This window comes from Herpailurus yagouaroundi, unplaced genomic scaffold, assembly GCF_014898765.1.
Source record: "Herpailurus yagouaroundi ecotype Mexico unplaced genomic scaffold, PumYag 186, whole genome shotgun sequence".
NCBI lineage: Eukaryota > Metazoa > Chordata > Mammalia > Carnivora > Felidae > Herpailurus > Herpailurus yagouaroundi.
Window position 1 is genome coordinate 3755773 of NW_024412417.1, and position 21862 is coordinate 3777634.

At 41.6% G+C, this 21862-nt stretch overlaps 1 protein-coding gene and 1 long non-coding RNA gene across 6 annotated transcripts in view; one reads left to right on the plus strand and one right to left on the minus strand.

The window, feature by feature from the left end:
- Positions 1-12462, minus strand: part of PIP4P2 (phosphatidylinositol-4,5-bisphosphate 4-phosphatase 2) — a 56059-nt gene extending 43597 nt beyond the window's left edge. Inside the window, exons 1-2 of one of the 5 annotated variants that reach the window (XM_040493953.1) lie at positions 11419-12462; positions 2725-2800 (exon numbers count right to left, since the gene is read on the minus strand). In XM_040493953.1, coding sequence (XP_040349887.1) covers positions 2725-2731 — 7 coding nt within the window. In that variant the 5' untranslated portion in view covers positions 2732-2800; positions 11419-12462. Of the gene's footprint in view, positions 1-2724; positions 2801-5689; positions 5851-10306; positions 10829-11418 lie in introns of those variants that run through there. The other 4 variants (XM_040493950.1, XM_040493952.1, XM_040493949.1 and 1 more) reach the window with 4 other exon arrangements.
- LOC121042687 (uncharacterized) lies at positions 9873-18181 on the plus strand. The gene is made up of 3 exons (XR_005796385.1): positions 9873-10324; positions 14166-14351; positions 18005-18181. It is a non-coding gene; the product is annotated as an uncharacterized LOC121042687 (long non-coding RNA).
- Positions 18182-21862: the final 3681 nt, after the last annotated feature.

Genomic DNA, 21862 nt, shown 5'->3' on the forward strand with positions numbered 1-21862 from the left:
ATTGAGGGGCACCCGGGGGGCTCAGTCAGTGGAGCATCAGATTCTTGATTTTGATTTTGGCCCAGGTCATGATCTCATGGTCATAGAATCGAGCCCCGCCTTGGGTTCTGCCATAGGGCTCTGCGCTGAAAGCTTGGAGCCTGCTTCGGATTCTCTCTTCCTCTCTCTCTCTCTCTGCCCCTCCCCCACTTGTGTGTGTACACTCACTCTCTCTCTCTCTCTCCAAATAAACATTTTTAAAATATAAAATAAAATAAAACAGAATATGGATTCCCACTGTCCTTCCCCCTGCCCCCACATACACAACTTCTTCTCCTGTTTGTCTACCTTAGATAAAAGAGTTTCCTAGTTGCTTGGGTCATTTTTGGAGATTTGTGATTCCTTTCCTTCCACTGACTCAGTCCGTTGGCAAGTCCTGCTGCTCTATGCTTAAATATGCCCTGAATCCAACCACGTCTCACTGCTTCCTTCCGTCACCTCCACCCTGGTTCAGACCTCTTACCTAGCCCACATGAACAGCCTCCTGATTAGTGCCCTGTCTTATTCAGTGTCTTCTTATTTTCCCCCCAGTAATCCACTCCCCACATCCCAACCACGATGATTCTCTTTCTTTTTTTGATGTTTATTTTTGACACAGAGTGTGAGTGGGGGAGGGGCAGAGAGAGATAGGGACAGAGGATCCAAAGCGGGCTCCGTGCTGACAGCAGCAAGCCCGACGTGGGGCTTGACCTCATGAAATACAAGATCATGACCTGAGCCAAAGTCGGATGCTCAACTGACAGCCACTCAGATACCCCGATTTTCTTAAAAAGTAAAGCATTTCACGTTTCTCCTTTGCTCCAACCCCTCCACGGTTTGCCATTACCCTCGGAATGCAACCATATCTCTGACGGTGACCTACAAACCCTCCTTGTCTTCCCTGGTCCAGTCCCCTAATCCCTTCCGCCACACTTCCCCTTAGACACCACGCTGTAACCCACCGCCCTCCTTGTTTTCAAACAGCATGTTTCAACTTGCACACTTCTCCCCTGTCTTCCAATGGTTGATTTCAACTAATTTTTCAGGTCTCTGAGCAACTGTCATGTCTGAGGTATCTTTCCTGAAGCAATCAGAGACACTCCCCATGCAGTTAACTCTCCATCCTCATACCCTGCTTTATTTTCTACACTCTCTGAAATTATAGTGCTCACTGTATGTATCTCTCACTGGAACATAAGCTCCCAGGCATCTGGAACAGTACAATAGGCACTCAAATATTTGAAAGGATGACTGACTGAATGAAACACGTCTTGATTAATGTACTAAAGATGCTGGCTAGAGCCAGGAGGAAGTGTGGGCATTATAAAATAGAATAAAAGAACAGGGACGCCTGGGTGGCGCAGTCGGTTAAGCGTCCGACTTCAGCCAGGTCACGATCTGGCGGTCCGTGAGTTCGAGCCCCGCGTCGGGCTCTGGGCTGATGGCTCAGAGCCTGGAGCCTGTTTCCGATTCTGTGTCTCCCTCTCTCTCTCTGCCCCTCCCCTGTTCATGCTCTGTCTCTCTCTGTCCCAAAAATAAATAAACGTTGAAAAAAAAAATTAAAAAAAAAAAAAGAATCATGGAGACGGATGCCTGCCAAACGGTGGGAAAGGGTTGTAATAAGAAATGGGCTTGCCGCAATACTGGAAAACTAGAAGCAGATACACTTCACCGACGTTTGGGCTCCATTTTCCCTTCATAAGGATGTGGCCTCAGCGAAGCAGCTTGTGATCCAAGAACCAGTCTGAAATCGTCCTCCTATAGGTGGCGTTAGTTTTAGCCTATCACAAAATCAGCTTCAGCAAGACCCTACTTGCTCCATACCACAGCCGGTGCACACCCCCGGGGAGGCCTTCACGGGGTGTGTGGTCCAGCCGCTAACCTTACAGTGGGTCACGCGTATGGTGTGGGTCTCCGGGTCTGCCTCACCTTCTCCTGCCAATCCACAGCCAACCCCAAACTCCGCAAGGATGCGAGGAGGTTCAGAAATGTAACAGACTGCCCACATATATTCGAGAACTCTAATTCAGCACACCGGACTGAATGTTTACGTCCCCTCAAAATTCGTGTTGAATCTCTCACCCCCAGCGTGATGGTATTAGGAGGTGGGGCCTTTGGGAGGTAATTAGGCCATACAGGCGAAACCCTCATGCATGAGGCTAGCGCTATTACGAAAGGAAGCGGAGAGTGAGTTCTCGCGCACTCTTTCCATCATGTGAAGAGGATACAAGAAGTCAGCACTCTGCAACCTGAAGACACTCTCAGCTCTCACCAGATGCTAAACCTATTGGCACTTGGATCTTGGACCTCCCAACCTCCAGAACTGTGAGAAAGAAATGTGGTGTTTCAGCCACCCAGTGTATGGTATTCTGTGATAGCAGCCTGAACTCAGACACTCAGTAAAACTCTAGGCTGGAACAGAACATAGTTCTAAGTGAAATAAGACTTTGCCCCACTTTAAACTGAGGCACCATTTCTAACTTCAGATTTCTGCAGGTAGAGGACAGAAGACCACTAAAAACATACCTTACTTACTATACAATTTCTAAGTGAGGAATGCAGGGGTTACATAGTAAATAACTTATCTCTTCAACCAGAAGTGAATTTATTTTCTAGTCACTGAAAACATTTCCTCAAGCAATTTCAAATGTACACGTTTTTAAAAAGTGAAACAAAGGCGAAAAGGAAATGACAATGTCTACTTACATTTCATACGAAATCTACGTGTGTTTCAGAATAAAGAATTGGCCTCTTCCCTTTAGTTAAGTCACTTTGAAGGGATCTTACAATTAAAATAAATGTACATTAGAATATTAGATCAGGTGGAAATGAATAATTTTTCAATTCTTTAAAAAGGACTTGAATATAAACACGTATAAACAATTATCACTGAGGTTACTAATGACCTCCATGACACTAAGTTCAAATGACATTTTTAGCCCTTATCTATTTGTTCTTTCTTGCAACTTTGGACATGTTCGACTACTCCTTTCTTGAAGTGTTTCCTCTCCTTGATTCTGTGATATGAGAGTCTTTGGGTTTTCCTCCTACCTGCCTGGAAGCTACTTATCAGTCTTCTCGGAGGTTCATCTTCCTCTAACTAGTCATTGAATGTCGGAGAATCTCAAAGCTTTACCCTAGGCTCTCTCTTCTTTTTACTTTGTTTTTTTTCTCCCTAAGTGGTCTCATAGATAGTCTCCCAAACTTTTGTGCATTTTGGTACACAGAGAACATGACAATATTTTTATAGGTACTCAGAGATGGAGGCCTCTGGCCTAAAGCCTTCTGCTGTTCCAAGGACTGATGATAACCAATATCTTAATACATGTATGTTCTATCTCAGCACATTGCATGGCACACTGGTGGGGCCTCGGGAAGTTCTGAATCAACATCCATGTACTTGGCTGTCACCAATACACAAATAACACGATTTTGTGTTTTTTAACCCAGGCTTCATTTCTCAGCTCTACACCTGTAGATCCAATTGCCTATCTGACATCTCTTCTTGATATTTGAAACCATCTTAAATGTATCATGTCTAAAAGTAAGCTCATGACCTGTGTTTCCCAAAAACTGATGCTCTTCTGGGGATCTCTCAGTGTAGGCAATCACACCAGGCTGTGGACACCAGAACTCTGGGAGATATTCTTGCCACCTCCTTCTCACCCTCTCAGCCAATCTACCATCAAGTTGTCTTTAATTTACTTCCTTAACATCATCTTGTCTCCACCTCCACCACCCGAGTCCAAGCTATCATCACAGCATAACTGATCTGCCTGAATCATTTCAGTGGCCACTCAAGCCATGGATCCTCATTGACTCTCGCTCCACCGTCACTCATTTTCTACTCTAGAAATAGAGTGATTTAAAAATAATAAAAATAGAATAGAGATTTCTCCAAAGAAGACATACAGATGGCCAACCAAACCATGAAAAGCTGCTCAACATCACTAGGCATTAGAGAAATGCAAATCAAAACTACAATGAGATATCATCTCACACCTGTCAGAATGGCTAAAATCAATAACACAAGAAACAACAGTGTTGGCAAGGATATGGAGAAAAAAGGAACGTTCTTCATTACACTGTTGGTGAGAATGCAAACTGGTGCATCCATTGTAGAAAACAGTATGAAGGCTTCTCAAAAAATTAAAAATAGAAATGGCATATGATCCAGTATTTCACTACTGAGTATTTACCCCAAGAAAACAAAAACACTAACTGAAAAAGATATATGCACCCTATGTATACTGCAGCATTATTTATGATAGCCAAGATGTGGAAGCAACCTAAGAGTCCATCAACACAGGAATGGATAAAGAAGATGCAATGTGTGTGTATACACACACATACACACACACACACACACACACAGAAACACACACACAGGAATATTACTCTGCCATAAAAAAGAACAAGATGCTGCCATTTATGACAACATGAATAGACCAAAAAGGTATTATGCTAAGTAAAATACGACAGAGAAAGACAGGGGCACCCGGATAGCTCAGTCGGTTAAGCGTCCAGCTCTTGATCTCAACTCAAGTCTTTATCACAGGGTTGTGAGTATGAGTTTGAGCCCCACATTGGGCTCTGCACTGGGTGCAGAGCCTACCTAAAAATAAAAAGACAGGGGTGCCTGGGTGGTTCGGTCAGTTAAGCATCTGACGCTTGATTTCAGTTCCGGTCATGATCTCACGGTTCATGGGATCGAACCCCATGTAGGGCTCTGTGCTAACAGTGTGGAGCCGGCTTGGGATTCTCTTTATTCCCCTCTCTCTGCCCCTTCCCAGTTATCTCTCTCTCAATCAGTTTTTGTTTTGTTTTGTTTTTAATTTTTTTTCAACGTTTATTTATTTTTGGGACAGAGAGAGACAGAGCATGAACGGGTGAGGGGCAGAGAGAGAGGGAGACACAGAATCGGAAACAGGCTCCAGGCTCTGAGCCATCAGCCCAGAGCCCGACGCGGGGCTCGAACTCATGGACCGCGAGATCGTGACCTGGCTGAAGTCGGACGCTTAACCGACTGCGCCACCCAGGCGCCCCTCAATCAGTTTTTTAAAAAAACTTAAAAAAAAAAAAACAGAGAAAGACAAATACCTCACATACGTATGGAATCTAAAAAACAAAACAAACAAATAGCAAAAACAGATCCATAAATACAGAGAACACACTGATGGTGGTCAGAGGGAGGAGGTAGGAGGGGGTAGGAGGGTTGGAGGTTGGGCAAATTGGAGAACGTGGAGTGGAAGATACAGATTTCCAATTATTAAATGAATAAGTCCCATGGATAAAAGGCACATCATAGAGAATATAGTCAATGGTACTGTAAGAGAGTTGTATACTGACAGACGGTAGCTATACTTGTGGTGAGCACAGCATAACATACATCCCAGTCACTGTGTTCTACACCTAAAATGAATGTAACGTTGTGTGTCAATTGTATTTCCATTTAAATAATGATGATGATGATGATGATGATAAATATGTAATAATAATAATAACAATAATAAAGATGTAACCAGATCATCCCTTCGTTGAAGGCAAAATTTCTCAACATGACCAATAATAGCCTGCATGGACTGAGCAATACTTAATTGCTCTGGCCGTCTGTTGCTGCAAAACAAATCACCCCAAAACTTAGTGGTTTAAAACAACAGTTTAATACTACCTTTCATGATTCTGTGGATTGTTCAGCTTGAGCTGGATGGTAATCATCTAGAATCTATCATACAGCTACAATAAGAATTTGGCTTCAGTTGGAGTCATCTGAAGGCTCAACTGGGCTGGGCATCCAAGATGGCTTCTTCACTCACATGTCTGAGGGCTGGTCAAGGGGTGTGTAGTCAGGGGTTCCTTAAAGCATGGCAGTCTCAGTGTATTCAAATTCTTACAAGACAAGTTACTTTCTTCAGGGTACGTTTTATAAGAGACCAAGGCAAAAGCTGCAAGACCTCTTGTGACCTTGTCTCTGAAGTCATTCAGTTCTCTTCTATTTTATCCTATACATCAAAATTGAACCACACGGTCAGTCCAGATTCAAGGAGGAGAGGAACTATCCAAGGACTTGAATATCAAAAAGCATAGCTCTTTGGAGGGCGAGAAGGGTCTTTGGAGAACATTAACCATACCCACTTCTCCAATCCCATTTTGCAGTGTATTCCCTGTTAGCTTCCACATTAGCCACACCAGCCTTCTTCCAGTTCCTTGTACTCATCATACTCCATCCTCCTGAAGGCTTTTGTAACAGAATGTTTTCTTAGTCTAGAATGTGTTTCCAATCCCCCTTTCCCCACGTTCAACTTGGAGACCAAAGTCTCAATAAAGTCTCAGGAAAGCCTTCCCTGTCTTCCTAAACAGGTTAAGTCTTTTTATTATATAATTTCATTGCACTGGATAAATTTCAGGCACTGTCCTTATCCCCACTGCACTTTGAATTTGTTCAAATGACTATGTAATTGATGTCTCAATATCCCCCACTAGACTGGAAGAGGGGCCATATCTGTTTTTCCCATCCTATCACAGAACTTAGCTAGTACTCAAATATTTATTTGCTGAATGAATGACAGAAATAAACTAAGTAAATGAACTGTCTCTTATAACAATTCCTTTAAAATTATAGTGAAGTAGATAAGCACATTCCCTATTCAATACATGGATAATTAGGCAATCCCAAATATAAACCATTTTTCACAGAGTCTCGTCTATAAATATAAAGGTCATATTCTCTTGCTATATCCTACTTATAAAAATAGCAGATGTATAAAGAAATCAATTAAATATAGTCAAATTATGTAAGTTTTGTGGTATTTCTTCCAATCTTTTTTTTCAAATGAGCCTAAACCTGTCTTTGCTTTTAATGTCTATGCCTTAACAAAAGCTGACACATGTACCAAATGGAGTATTCTAATCACTGGAGAGGTGCTCCTCTCCTCTGTGCAGGAATCCGATACTGATGGTAAAAGACCACTAGAAGCATTCCACTTAGAAACCCAGGTGGATTATTACACAGACCATACATGATTCTCACTGCGCTAAAACCAGACGCAGAATACTAACTGCTTCCCACTACATTATCAATAACCTGTCTATAAATAAACACTTCACCAACTTTCAACTTAAAACGGAATACTTCATCTTGGAGTGAGAGCTAACATTCCTGTTCTTAGATGGTAACACAAACAGCAAAGGATTCGATTAGAGAAAATAATCACGAGTTACGGCTCTTAACTATTTTTTTAAAAAGTGCATAATTATGAATGGTATCATAAAACAAAGTTCGTTATCAAAAAGTACATTCTATTCTATTTTGAATCCCAACCTTCAATTCTAATTCTTGTCAACCACTTTCAAGACTGAAAAGATCTGGTCTAGCAACAGAGTGTTTCCTACAATACAAATAATTCGCCATTGTGTTTATTTATTATTTCTGCCCACTTCAACATGGGCTCCAAGAGGGGATGGGTTTGGTCAGTCTTGTTGACCTAGAGTAGTCTCTAGCACATCATGCTGCCCAGTGAATCACTGAATGGGTAAATAGCACTGGTGTTCTAGAATCAGATCTTGTGTATTACTCAAAATATATATGAAGATGCTTATTTGTTAGTTAAGAGAAGATATTCTGACAAAAATGCCAACACATAAAACGTTCTCACTTCTCATCTATGTTTCTTGCTTCCTAGGTATTATGCCACATGAAATTAGTGTTTCTAATTATCTAATCTTTCTTATCCACCAGGTATAGAAAAAAAAATTATATTCTACCATAAGGCAGAAACAGCTTTTAGCTAAATCAATTGTTAAAAACAAGACAACAGGCTCAAAATGGAGTCACTTAAGCTCAGCTCCATATCACCAAACTGAGACTTAATTACACTTTTGACCTCTTCCAGAAATGGAATCTTAAAGTGAATCAGGAACTACCTGATCAGCACGAGTGAGGTCATCTTCCTGATAGACCCCTGCCATCCCATAAAGGAAACTGGTCTTCCCACAACCATTCCACTTTTTGGCAGTATAATTTCCTTGTTCCCACTCCCTTCCACCTATACAAGTCTTTCATTTTGCACAGCTTTTGGAAGCTCCCTTCTGTCTGCTAGATGGGATGCTGCTCTAGTCATGAATCATTAAATAAAGCCAGTTAAGTCTTCAATTTTTTAACCTTTATTTATTTTTGAGAGAGAGAAAGTATGAGCAGGGGAGGGGCAGAAAAAGAGAGGGAGACAGAGAATCTGAAGCAGGATCCAGGCTCCCCACTGTCAGCACAGAGCCCCACTCAGGGCTCAAACTGGAACTCTCCAACAGTGAGATGATGACCTGAGCCTAAGTCGGATGCTTAACTGACTGAGCCACCCAGGCGCCCCAAGCCAATAAGATCTTTCAAATTTACTCAGTTGAATTTCGTTCTTTAATACATTGAATTTCTTCGGTTATTAAGTTATCTGGAATGAAACTTCTTTTTCTCAGTGGCTGAACTGGACTTTGCAACTTCTTCTGTAATGTGAGGGGTTTTATCAGATTAAACAAATACATGGCAAATGATACAGAATTCTACAAGCAGGTCCATGAGTATGACTATTTTTGTGGAATAATTTTGCCACTGTGGCTAAAAATACAAAAACAAAGATGCAAGATAGAGGGCATGAAAATCTGTCATAGGACAGTTGCTTAACTCCAAAGTTTGTCTTTTAATAAATTGCAAACGTTTTGCCTCAAGGGGCGACTTGATGAAACATTCATTTATAGGTGGTTAAACTTCTTCTAGACCACCCAATTTAGGTTAAGAGTAAAATATTAATATCAAATTTGTGCATTAAAGGAAATTCCCCCAACTGGTATCCTCTGATGCAAGTTTAACATGGACCTACAAACATGACTTGTGGCTTTTCTGTAGGTGAGTCTCTGCTCCATTTTGCACCTTATTTCTTAACTCATTGATCACACTGAATTATTCACAGCTGAACATCTTTTTCCTCTGTCCTGCTTCTTGTTAAGTGCAGATTAAGATCTAGATTGTTGTAATTCATTAAGTGGAAATTTTAAACACTAAACAAGTTGAACCTGCTCCACAACCGCTCCAATTCCAGACTTGAACTTAGAAAAAGTTGTGTTACAAGAAACATGATCTGCCCATATTTTCAAAGGCATTAACATCTGTCTCCTCCTAGGGTTTTTAAACTCCTCTCAAATTCAGCCAAAAAGAGAGATGCACTTAAGCTACAGTTGGCAAGTGCCATATTTGACCATTCATTACTCTAAGTGGTTTTTTAAAGTCTTGTCTTCCATTTTCTATAAGTCCTGACTCCACCTTCTTTCTACTATAGAGCTCCACTACAAGGCTTAGAACAAAGATCTTTGAATAGTTTGCTAAACACCTCCCCCCACCCACACACTTCTTTCTTCAGATCCCACCGCTATCAAATTGTTTCTGATTCCATCCTGAGCAGTAAATAAATAGAAATACATGCAGGATTAACTTGGGTTACTTTTAGAAGTAAGTTCATTTCAATCTCACCCAGACATGCATAAAAAATAGTACATCTTCCTTTCTATTCTTCATCATTCACCATTAAAGCTAACACATACTCCTTACTAAGAGGAGTAACAGGGAAGGGCAGGAATTTCAGACATATTAGGAATATTGATTAATTCTATTCCTTTTGGGGAGACAATTCCCTGATTGAACAGAGCACTGGTGGGGGAACAGGAGGAGATGCACATTTTTCAAGCTAAGCCCTTTCAAGGACAGATCCCAAGGTGAGCAGTACTAGGGGTTTCTCAGCAACCTGAAAGGATTTGTGAATGATTGTGAAAGATTTGCACCTCCTCCAGCTGCACTTAGGGGCTGTTCTAAAACAGTAAAGCCCAGCTTGGGAAATTCATGTCACATCCTGTACCCCTGGGCAAGAAGTGGTGAAATACACACACACGCGGACGGACGCGCGCCACACACACACACACACACACACACACACACACACACACGCACACACACACTCCCCACACACACCCAGCGGGTGAGAAGCGGTGAAATACACACGCGCGCGCGCACACACACACACACACACACACACACACACACACACTCACGCTCACACCCCACCCCACCCCACCAAAAGCCCTGCGGGGAAGCTCCCAGCCAAGCAGGTTCGGGCTTGGGAAGGCACAGTCAGCATCCCTCTCTCCCAGCCCAAGTGAGAGGCTCGCCTCCGCCTCGGAGCTACAGCTCCCTGGTCTTTCACATTCTAGGCTTTTCCTTACGAAGTAGAAAGGTCTATGCTGGCCTTACCTCTGGGGCTGCTTTCCTGTAAGTACGGCGGGGCCGTGGGAGTGACATTCCCCGAGTGGGATGCTGACAGCAGCGGCGAGCGTTCGTCCACCCCGTCAGCAGCCATGACTGCGGCGGCGGCGGGGCCGGGGGGAGGCTGAGCCGGGGGCTGCGGCGCCCGCGGAGGTGGTGGCTACTGCCGCGGCCGCTGCTGCTGCTGCTGCCGCTGCCGCTGCTGCTGCCGCCGCCTCCGGGAGGACCCGGGCTGTGTCACAAGGCAGGAGGCGGGGGGAGGGGAGGGTGCGGGACCGAGAGGCGGGGGAAGGGAAGCGCGCTGGGAAGCCAGTCTGGGGGAGGGGAGGGAAGCGAGAAAGAAGGAGCCCGGGAGAGGGGCGGAGGGGAGAAGTGGAGAAGGGGAGGAGCGGGAGCCAGGGAACACAGTAGGGCTGCCCCCGGAAGGCGGGGAAGGGAAGGTGCGGAGCCACGGAAAGAGGGGCGGGCGGGGGAGGCGAGAGAAAGGGGCTGCAACTCTTCTCTCTTTGTACTTTACGTTTCCTTAGCTAAGAAGAGGAAGAAGGGTAAAGAGCAACCTGAAAGGGGGTAAGAGAAAAGGCCTTGACTGCGGAAAAACTACAGCAAACACGGATCTCAAGTTCAGCTCCAAGATGGGGGCGGGGGGGGGGGGGAGGAGGAGGGCTTCTGTGCCGTCCAACTTTGCAGCAGTTAAGGGAAGAAAGCTTACTCCTAGGGTTATCAATTCCTTCTTGAGGGCTGCTGCTGCTTTTGTTGGAAAATCACTTTTCAGTATCTGTTGTCTAGGACGAAGTAAATTTCTGCAGGAGTGGTGCATTCCTTGCTTGTCCTTGTTTTCTCGTATCTGTTTGGCACTCTCCTAACGGTATCTTACTGAAATGATGCATAGTGTGCTGGCTTTTACAAGTTTAATTTGACAAAATACGTTGCCCTCATAGTTTTGTTTTTGGACCATATTGTCCCTGACACCTTATACAATAATGACGCTTATGAATAATGTAAAGCAATTAAAAACTACGTTTCTTGAGCTAGCGTTTTAGAATGATCTTTCACATGTAAAAGAGAGTAAGAAAAAAAAAAAAAAAGCTAGGCATAGTTACCGGCATGCTTTCTTGTTTTTTTCTTCTCCTATTTTGGTGGTTGGCTAAAGTGGCTTAAAAAGCAACGTTTTGAGTATGCCAGACAGAAACGCAATAGGAAATTATGAAAAGATAATTTTTCTGCAGTAATTCTTGGAGCCATTCAACAAACTTATATTATGTGCTTCCTGGGTCTACAAAGGTGAATACACGGGGCAATGGTCTTTATCCTCCAGATGTCTGTGTGGGAACACAGTTGAAAACAAATAAAAAATGAGGCTGGTAGTCCCAGCTGTAGATTTAAAGGGTCAGGAGGAAAAGCTGGCTTTAGAAATTTGAAACTGCTTCTCATGTAACATTAAGAAGGGTCTTCATTTTGCTCTCTGAAGATACTCTTTCTTCAAAAAAATCCATTTAGGCATCAGCTGGAAATCCTAAGGGAAAATCAAAGAATAATGCTTTCTATTATGCAGCATCTTTTATGGGTCAGTAGTATCAGGACCCAACACAATATAAGGATCCCCATACGATATAATCCAAGGGCGTTTATAGATCTCCAGAAACCTGAAAAGTGAGAGGTCAAGATGTAGCGCTCCCTGCAAAAATGAACATTTTACAAAAATGAATGGCAGGCTTTTTGGTTTTTGTTTTTGTTTTACGGTGCAGTGAAAGAAGCTATTGAGTTAAAGAAACTTTTAAGAAGAATCAACAAAATCCTATTACTCTAGCGTCCTGTCCTGGGGCCTATCACACTGGATTGTAACAGTGTATTTACGTTTCTATTACCCACCTCCCCCTTATTCCCCACTGACTTTGTGAGTCAGAAACCATAACTGTCTCATTAACTCTTGTATCTCCAGTATCTAACACAATGCCTGGTTCATTAAGAAGCACTCGGTAAATATTTGCCAAATAAATAAGCAAACGAGTGTATGAGTAAATCCTCCACAGTGCCAGAATCTTACTAAAGCAAATTGTTAGCGGAAAAAACATGGAGCATCTTGTGATTTTTTTGATGAAAATGACAGCGTTGCCATCTGACCACCGTTTTTACTGTTCCATTATTATCTCTTCAACTAGGGTCCCTTTATTGTCCAGGTAAAAAGGTTTCTTTCTTTCTTTCTTTCTTTCTTTCTTTCTTTCTTTCTTTCTTTCTTTCTTTCCTTCTTTCCTTCTTTATATGGCTTCTTTATCTATTTCAGAATTCATTAGAGGGTGACACAGCTAGTGGAAATCACTCTTCTCACACTATACAAGGTAGAGGGTAAACCAAGAGTATATTTGCAGCAATGCGAAGTTTCATAAAAAGTAAACAAAAACAAACAAACAAACACTTTTATTCGGTGAGTATCACTTCATTCTAGTTTAAAAATAATACTATAGTTTATGGTTACTCAATAAACATTAAATAATTCTTATCAATCCAAGGCATTTTATGATGATAATATTTTTCCATCTCTACTCAGGAAATGAGGTAATGTGTCTTTTGGGATACAAGTACAATATAAACAGATAATGTGTGAGCTAGTAAAAGCTGTATCTTACTACTTACTGAAGCTACTTACACTACAATTTTAGTTACCTACTACTGAGCAACCTACCATACCCAAATCCAGTGGTTTAAAACAACATGATTTGTTATTTTTCATGACTCTATAGGCAGTTGTGTGGTTATTCTATTGGTCTTGCCTGGGCTTGTATTCAGGAAGCTGCATTCATCTGGCAGATTGGCTAGGGGCTAGCTCAACTGAGGCAGCTTGGATGGGGGTGGGGGGGTGGGGGCGGGTTGTCTCTCTTCAGCTCTTCAAAGTCCGTCATTCCAGGCTTCTTCACATACCTGGTAGTCTCAGAGCAGTATTTGAGGGGTGAGAGGGTGACTGTGGAAGCTATGGCACCTTTTCCAGATCTAGGCTCTGCGTCTCAAATAATGTCACTTCTACCATATTCTTGTATCTCCCTCAGCCTGCCTCCTGCTTCCTGTCCAAAGAAAGTTAGAGGCTCAGAGGCCTCTCTTCATGATCAACCCCTATTATGATCGTCAGTCATTGTAAAGATTAAACAACTTCCTCATTTTCACTTTATAAGCCATCCTATGACATCCTGCCTCTGAGTTTCATCTCAGTGTTGGATTTGAAGACCTAGTTCGTGAGCTATTCTTTTGTGCACAATAAACTCTAGCTAAATACTATTTTACTCATCTGGTTTTAATTTTTACTGCCTCTGGACTTCAACAGAACTGTAAAATGATACATATATGCTGTTTGAGCTGTTGAGTTTGTTGTAATTTTTTATGGCAGCGATAGAAAATGCCACCTCCCATCAAAGAGAGCTAAAAGAAGCTAATTGTTACTTTCTGTGTTCTACATGGAAATGACATTAGTGAGATCAACGAGTTCATTAGGTATGTTTACTACCTTACAAGGTACCACAGACAAGAGTTAATTGGTCTACTTTCTGCCCTCTGGTCTCCAGGAGCAATCTCCTCCCTGCTTTTCTAGCTTTCACCGACAGTCTCGTCTCTGCCCCTTCCAGCATTCACCTGCTGCCTGGCCTGAAGACTGCCATGTGCTTTGGGTTTTGTTGGAACAATACTAATTTCTCTTACATTTATCTATTGCTTTCTACTTTAGCTACTCATTCCTGTTGAATTAATCTATTACTTTGTACTTCCGGTCCATCCCACTTTGTCTGGTTAACCTATTATTGCTTTGGAAGAATCCAGCATCCTAAAACTTAAGAGACTGAAATAACAATGCGTTATTTTTCAGAAAGGTGCATTCAGCTGGTGGTTGCGCTGGTGACTGCACTCAGCTGAGAAAGCTGGATTGGCTGATCCTCGCTCTCCAAACTCGCTTTCATCCTGGGCACCTTTGTTGAACTCACTCTCAGAATAGCGCTCCCACAGGGCAGAGGCAGATGCTGCCAAGGCCTCATGGGTCCCAGTTTTGGCACAGGTACAAGCTTGTTTCTACCACTCTTTACTGGTCAGAGCAAGTCATAAGGCCAGCCCGCATTCAAGCCAGCAGAGGGATAAATTCAGTCTCTTGAGGGGAAGTGTGGCAGTGTCACATACAGAGGGGCATGAATGCAGGGAGGTCACTGTATAATGACCCAACACAGCTAAAACAGCATTTGACATAAGAAAAGCAGTGAGAAAGGCAAAGGAGAGTTCCTCAAGAAACATCATGTTTTGGGGAAGAAGTTTAATTTGAAACGTTAAAGTCCATCTAAGAAATATGTTTTATTAATATCTATGCAATATAAAGCATATTCATATTAAATATGTTATTGTAAGGATTATGATTTCTCTCCTTGGCGCATAACAACATGCTACCTCCACTTGGTCACCTTGATGTCTCCATCTTTCTCCTCTGTGCTGGGGGGGGGGCCAGGCTTGGAGATCAATTATATTTCAATATGATTGTATATAATTTGAATTCAGTACCTCTAAATAGTGATCTTAGTTCAGTTAATTTAACTTCTCTATACCTCTTTTGTTGAATTAGTCTGTAAAACAAAGAAAATAATACCAACTCATAGGGTATTTATGATGATTGGATGAGAAAATGTATGGAATATAAATAACTATCAGTGCTTGGCACATAGATTTGCTATAAATATAAGCTTTTTTTTTTTTTTTTTTTTTTTTTTTTTTTACTGCTCTCCCTTTTTAACTCTATTAGAAGGGAAACGCATCACTGAACTAAGCTAGGAGTACAATGGTCTTGTATATACTAGGAGTACAATATATATAAATTTAAACAAGACACTGGGATGGGGAAGGCCCCTAAAGAACTTACACTTGGGCCTTCTCTGGAAATCCATATATATATATATATATATATATATATATATATATATATATATACACACACACACATACACACACATATATACATATATATACACACATATATATACACACATATGTATATATGTGTGTATATATATGTGTATATATATATGTTTAATCCATATATATATATGTTTAATCCATACACACACACATACACACACACACATATATATGTTTTTGCTTGTTTGTTTATTGTTTTTTTTTTTTTTTTTAAGTAACCCTGAGGCCCAACATGGGGCTTGAACTCATAACCCAAGATCAAGAGTTGCAGGCTAAACTGACTCAGCCAGCCAGGTGCCCCTGAGTATGTTTATATGTGTATATATAAATATACATATACATATATATACACATACATATATATACACACACACATAAATATATATGTGTGTATATATGTATATATTTATATGTATATATAAATATAAAAATATATATTTTTATATGTTTATATTTATATGTGTGTATATATATATTTATATGTATATATATATTTTTAAGTAGGCATCATGCCCAGTGTGGGACTTGAACTCATGACCCTGAAATCAGGAGTTGCATGTTCTACTAACTAAGCCAGCCCGGCACTCCTGTTTATATTTTTAACTCACTAATTCATTTATACTTAACTAATAGTTACACAGGGTAGCATCTCAGTGTGTAGCCTGCATGCTCAATGCAAGAACTCTGGAGCATCTCAGCAGGCCTGAAGGGGTTGTATTTAAGCATAAAGGTTCCCAGGTCCTTTGGAAATTCCTATTAAAGAAACGTTGAGGAACACTGTCAGATCCAAGGAAACAGGGATTTATATTTCACACACAGAATGAAATATCAGTGCCCCTTCATCACTGTGGGGCTTGGGAAGGCAGGAACCTGGGTGTTAGGTGAGGGAAACTTGAAGGATGGGTACTCCACCATGTCTAGGGTAAAGAGGTTTGCCTTCAGCTCCAAGGGTTTTTGTTCGCTTCTCCAGCAGACAAACTTGTAAGCCCGAAAGAACAATGCCATGTTCTGGAGTTGAAAAAGGTGCTACGTTTTGCAGACACAGTCGAGGAGGGGTGCAGACTTGACTGTGGTCACAGAAGAGTTTTCAGTTAATTTGTCCTGGATTGCCTGTCACTATCTCAGTTTCATCAGCAAAATGGGGGATAGCTGTCTTGCATCTCATAGTATGCTAATATGCGTAAAATAAGACACAAGCTCTATAAGCACCCTCCAAAAGAGAAGAGTGAAATGAAGTTCAAGAGAGGATATGTGACCTGAACTTGTGTAGAACTTTCCCTGTTGACCCAAAACTGACAGCCAGGGTCCAAAGCTGAAGATAAAGAAGCAGTAAGTATTTGCACATACTAAATCAGCAGCACTGGCCCCTCAATAACCACAATTATCCCAAATCATATAAGCCAGAGAAGGAGGAGAAAAAATGAGAATCACTGGAGTCATAAATTGTTGGCTTAACAAAGTTCTACTGTGGCTTTTCCCTACCCATTTCCAAAAGGCCAAGTGAGAAGGGCTGTAAGAGAATTACTTGCAAAGTCTGGGGGTGCCTGCACTCCGTTTTCTACTCATACCTCAAATTAGGACACAGGCCAGTCCATCTTCCTAAAGTCTACGTGAACAGGAAAAAAGGAATTGGTGAATGTCAGTAAGAGAAACAGGAAGGCTTGTGGTGTAGCCCAGCTATCGCTTCTGCTTTGATGAGAATGTGAGTTTCTGGTAGGCCGAGTGAGTACCACAAAGCTGGGCTTGTGCCATCATGTTCACACCAACACACACACACAAAACTAACTACTGGGCAAAAAAAGTCCCCCGGCAATAAAAACAAAAGTTCAGGAGTATGCTACTTAGTGCAAGAGCTGAGGAGAGTTGGAAAAATTTAAACGAGACACTGTGGACTGGGAAGGCCCCTAAAGAACTCCTATTTGTGCCTCCTCTGGAAATCCAGTATCTGAATACCTGCTATGGAGAGACCATTGTCAATGGCAGGGTGGTGTTGGTCCAACAGTGAGTGCCAAACAGCCTGAGGAAGATGACGATGATGGCCCCTTTTATCCCTCTGGCTCCTCCCCGTGTCCACTCCCTGGAGAAGCTAGGAACCAGAAAAGGAAGGAAGGACCTACAGCCCAGAAGTAAACTACACTCTTCCCTCCAAGGTAGAAAATGGGAAAGAGGTAAAGAGAAGGCCATACCGTCTCCCCATTTCCAGTCCTTCAAACCGCCATGCTAGCAGATGACAGAAAAAAGAAATCTTTTATTTGGATATGAAATTGGAGTTCTAGACTGAATGGATTTTTAATCACTGAAATTGACCAAGAAGTTATAGAACCTACAGATGTGACAAGATATCTGTGACAGGAGGTGGGGGTGTGGGGGGGGGGCGGGATTTAAAATGGCTGTTTTAAGGGCAGTATTTGGAGGAGACTATAACCATTTCTTATTTGTACCTCACTGAGTTACATTTGTTTAGTAAGTTGGATAGATGGATAGATGATCGATAGATGGATAGATACAGAGATACAGAGATAGAGAAATATATATGACTGCTGCCCCAAATTCAAGCTTTCCTTGACTAAAACATTTTTGACGAATAAGTACAAGTATCTTGTTCTAAATGCTGCGACTACAAAGATGAGATACAGCATTTAAGAGGTAATTACGGTTAAATGAGGTCATAACAGTGAGGCCCTAATCCAATAGGTTTGATGGTCTGATACCTGAGCTTGTGCTCACGCACACGTGCTTGCTCTGTCTCAGCCTCTCCCTTTCGATGAATCTGCACTGAGGAAAGACCAACTGAGGACACAGTGAGAAGACAGCCATCTGCAAGCCAGAAAGAGTGTCCTCATCAGAAACGCAGCCCTGTTGGACCTTGATCTTGGACTTCCCATCTTTCAGAACTGTGAGGAAATAAATTTCTGCTCTTTAAACCAAGCAGTCTGCAGGCATTTTCCTATGGACACTCCAGCACACTAATACAACCTGCAAAGAATAAGATTGCTTTTTAAAAATCCTCTTTGCCCTTGGAAACACCCATTTTCACAGAGAAACCTATTTGAGACCACAGGAGCAGTCGATAAACGCAAAAACACGTTTTATGATGAGAAACTTCCTTTTCCTATGGTTTCAGAAACCAGTTGGGTAAGAAAAGTAACTGTTACCTCTTTAGAAATTGGTATTCCCAGAATTTCCTCCTAGGAGATACAAAACACATTCTAGTTTTATTTTCTGCACGTCTAGGCTTTCGATTCTGTCTTAGCAGAAGTTCAGACAGAGGGTCTGTCTGACCCTTAAGTGCACCATCCAGTTTATTTAACCAGTCCCCTATTTTTTAATGTTTCAGAAATTTTGCAATATTTTATTCACTCATTCAACAAACACTTACTGAATGCCTTCCATGTGCCAGGCACTCTTCTAGGAGTTACAAAACCCCTGACCTCATTACAACTGAAGACCAGTAACACTCAGGTGAACAAGGATATGTAATATATCAGGTGGTGATAAATGTGATGGGGAGAAATCAAGCAGTGTAAGGGGAAATAGGAGAGAGAGAGGTAGAGGGGGCACATTGCTTTCTTGCATGGAGGAATTTGGTAGGCTTCCCTGATATCTGAGCAGAGATAGGGACAGTGAACCGCAAGGTCCCGAGGAGGGAACACACTTGACACGTGCAGGAATGGCAAGGAAGCCTGTGTGTCCTGAGCAAAGTGAGCTGGGGAGTGAGGGTGGGGTGGGGGAGTAAAAGATGAGATCAGAGAAGTTTGCCATTGACCTGGGTGTGGCAGATCCTATGCAGCCGGTTTGGCTTTTCCTCTGAGATGAGAAAAGTTTGGAGCTCTTGGGGGGCTTTTAGGGTAGAGGAACGACACAGGTTTTAAAAGAATCACAATGGCTGCTTGTGTTAAAATTGGACTGTAGGTAAGAAAGATAGAAGGACTAAAGGTGGAAAAAAGGAGTCAGATTTTGGATATACCGTGAAAGTAAATCTAACACGATTTCCTGACAGATTTCATGTAGTGTATGAAAAACAGAAGTCAAGGATGACTTCAGTCAATCTTTGAACACTTTTCTGAGATTTATTTATGATAAATTTTTTTGAATGGAAGGCCAGATCAGAGACTATGCACATGTAAAAATTTGGGGGCATATATTGTCAATTGCCCTCTGGAACTTGGAACCATTTTATACCCTCACTTGTAGTGACGGAGACTCTCCATTTCTCAGTAGCTTAGGAAAATAACATGGACCATTATTTTTAATATTGACAGCTTAATATGAAAAGTAGATTTTTTGTGACTTATTTAACTTTATCCTTAATGATTCTTAATATTCTTGAATATTTTTAGTAGTCCTTGGTATTGACCACTTTTCCACTGGGAAGTTCACCTTTTTTATTATCACTTAAAATTTTTATTTATAAGTTTAATTTAAAATTTTATTGATCGACAAAATCCATTCCCTTCTCCTTCTAAAAACCCAGCTAGACCACATTTCCCAGCCATCCTTACACTTAACAATAGTTATATGTCCAAATTCTGGCCAATGGAAGATTACAGAGGTACTTTTAGCCTGGCCCATAAAAACATTCCTTTCATGATCCTGCAACCCTCTTTTTTCCTCTAAGAGAGATGGCAGGGAATGACCCCCAAGGAGACCGTGGGAGTCACATTGTTGAAAATGGTACCAGAAAGAAGGATCTCGAGACACTAATCACTATGTATAGGAGAGCTACCCACCAAGAACACTGGATTTGGAGAGTTTTGTGAGAAATGCGCTTTACTGTGTTAAGCCACTGAGATTTCAGAGTTTATTTATTACAGCAGGGGGTGTTTTCCCTGATCAAGAAATACATAGAGTTATAAAGAATTTCTTTATCTTCAGATAGGCAAATATACTTGTCTTTTGCCTGTGTGGAGAAATGTAAAATTTTCTTCTCTGAAGGCACACGGACCCTGGTGCTCCCTGGTACTGAGAGACTAATCCATCCCTCTAAATTCCTTCTTTGAGTTAACAACTCCAAGAACAGGATGTAATGGACTAGAACAGGCCAAATCTCTCTTCCTACGCCCCCACTCTTTTTTTTCTCTCTCTCCCTATCTCTCTTTCTTTCCCTCTTTCTTCTCTCCCTATCTCTCTCTCTCTCCCTATCTCTCTCTCTCCCCACTCCTCTCTCTCTCTCTCTCTCTCCCTCTCTCTCTCTCTCCCCCTCTCTTCCCCCCACCCCCACACATGCATGCGCGCGTTTTTTCTGAAAGATTGCCTGATTGCTTACCAAACTTGTAACTGGGACTCTGCCAATTTGTTTCTTTGCTATATAAAATATCTCGTTTCCCATTTTCCAGGAAACACTGCCTTTGGATATTCTCTCTGTTGCAATAGCCTGAATAAAATACCTATCCCCTTGATTCGCAGTCAGCATTTGAAAGTTCAACACATATAAAAAAATAAGGCAAATGTTTTTTCTTAGTTTATTGTCTTTCTATTTTGTCTGTGAAAATATTTTTAATGGCTGTCTAATTTTTCAATATATTCTGTTTCTGGATATGATCTTTCTTTATATGCTCTGTAATTTATAGCCCATGAAATAGCAAACTGTCTTCTTTTGCTCATAGAAGTTCTATCTACATTCTTTCTCATTTTGTGCTAAACCTAGAATATATGGTACATGAGTTAACAGAGTACAATTTCCTGCCTTGTCCTTCTCATGTCTTATTGGGCATTTACTCTCAAGACTACTGTCTTGGTCATCTGACTGTTAAGGATATGCCTCAGGTCACTGAGTTTTTCGAAGGCATCTTGTTTTGTCTGCCTGAGTCAATTTGCCACCGGCCTTATGTGTTATGTATTCTCACTGGTCACCAGTCACCCTGACCACACTCGTGAACACTAGTCAGACTAGCGAGACTGATCACATGCAGCTGTCTCTGGCCTGCATGACAGGAGGGGCTTTTCATTTACCAATAATATCATGTATGTAGAATAATACAAGGGGAGTGTATCAGTTTGCTTTGCTGCTGTAACAAATTACCACATGCACATAGAGCAGTGTAGGATTTTGATCATTAGTTGCGAGTGCAGGGCAGTGTAGGATTTTGATCATTAGTTGCGAGTGCAAAGCTCCATTTTTATGGATGGCAAGTAATATTTTCCTTACAAATTAAAAAAAAATGCAAAACTACTATCTTACATTTCTGGAGCTCAAAAGTCCAAAATGGTTCTCACTGGGCTAAACTTGAGCTGTCAGCAATGCTGCATTCCTCAGTGGAGGCTCCAGAAAAGAGTCTGTTTTCTCACCTTTTCTAGTTCCCAGAGACTACCTGCACACCTCCCTTGTGTGTCCCCTTCCTCCATCAAGCAGTGCATCCCCTTCAAGTCTCTGACTCTGCCTGTCCTGCCTTCCTTCACAAAGAAGGCCTTTGTGATTATTCATATGGAAATTCTTTCCATGCCAATATTCTTAACTTAATCACCTCTGCAAAGTCCCCTGTTTCATGTAAGGTAACATATTCCCAGGGCTTAGGATGTGGTGGGCCACCGTTCTACCTTCCACAGAAGGATTTCTCCGCACTGTAACACAATGGCAAATCTTCTTAATGGTCCTAAGTTGACTCTTAA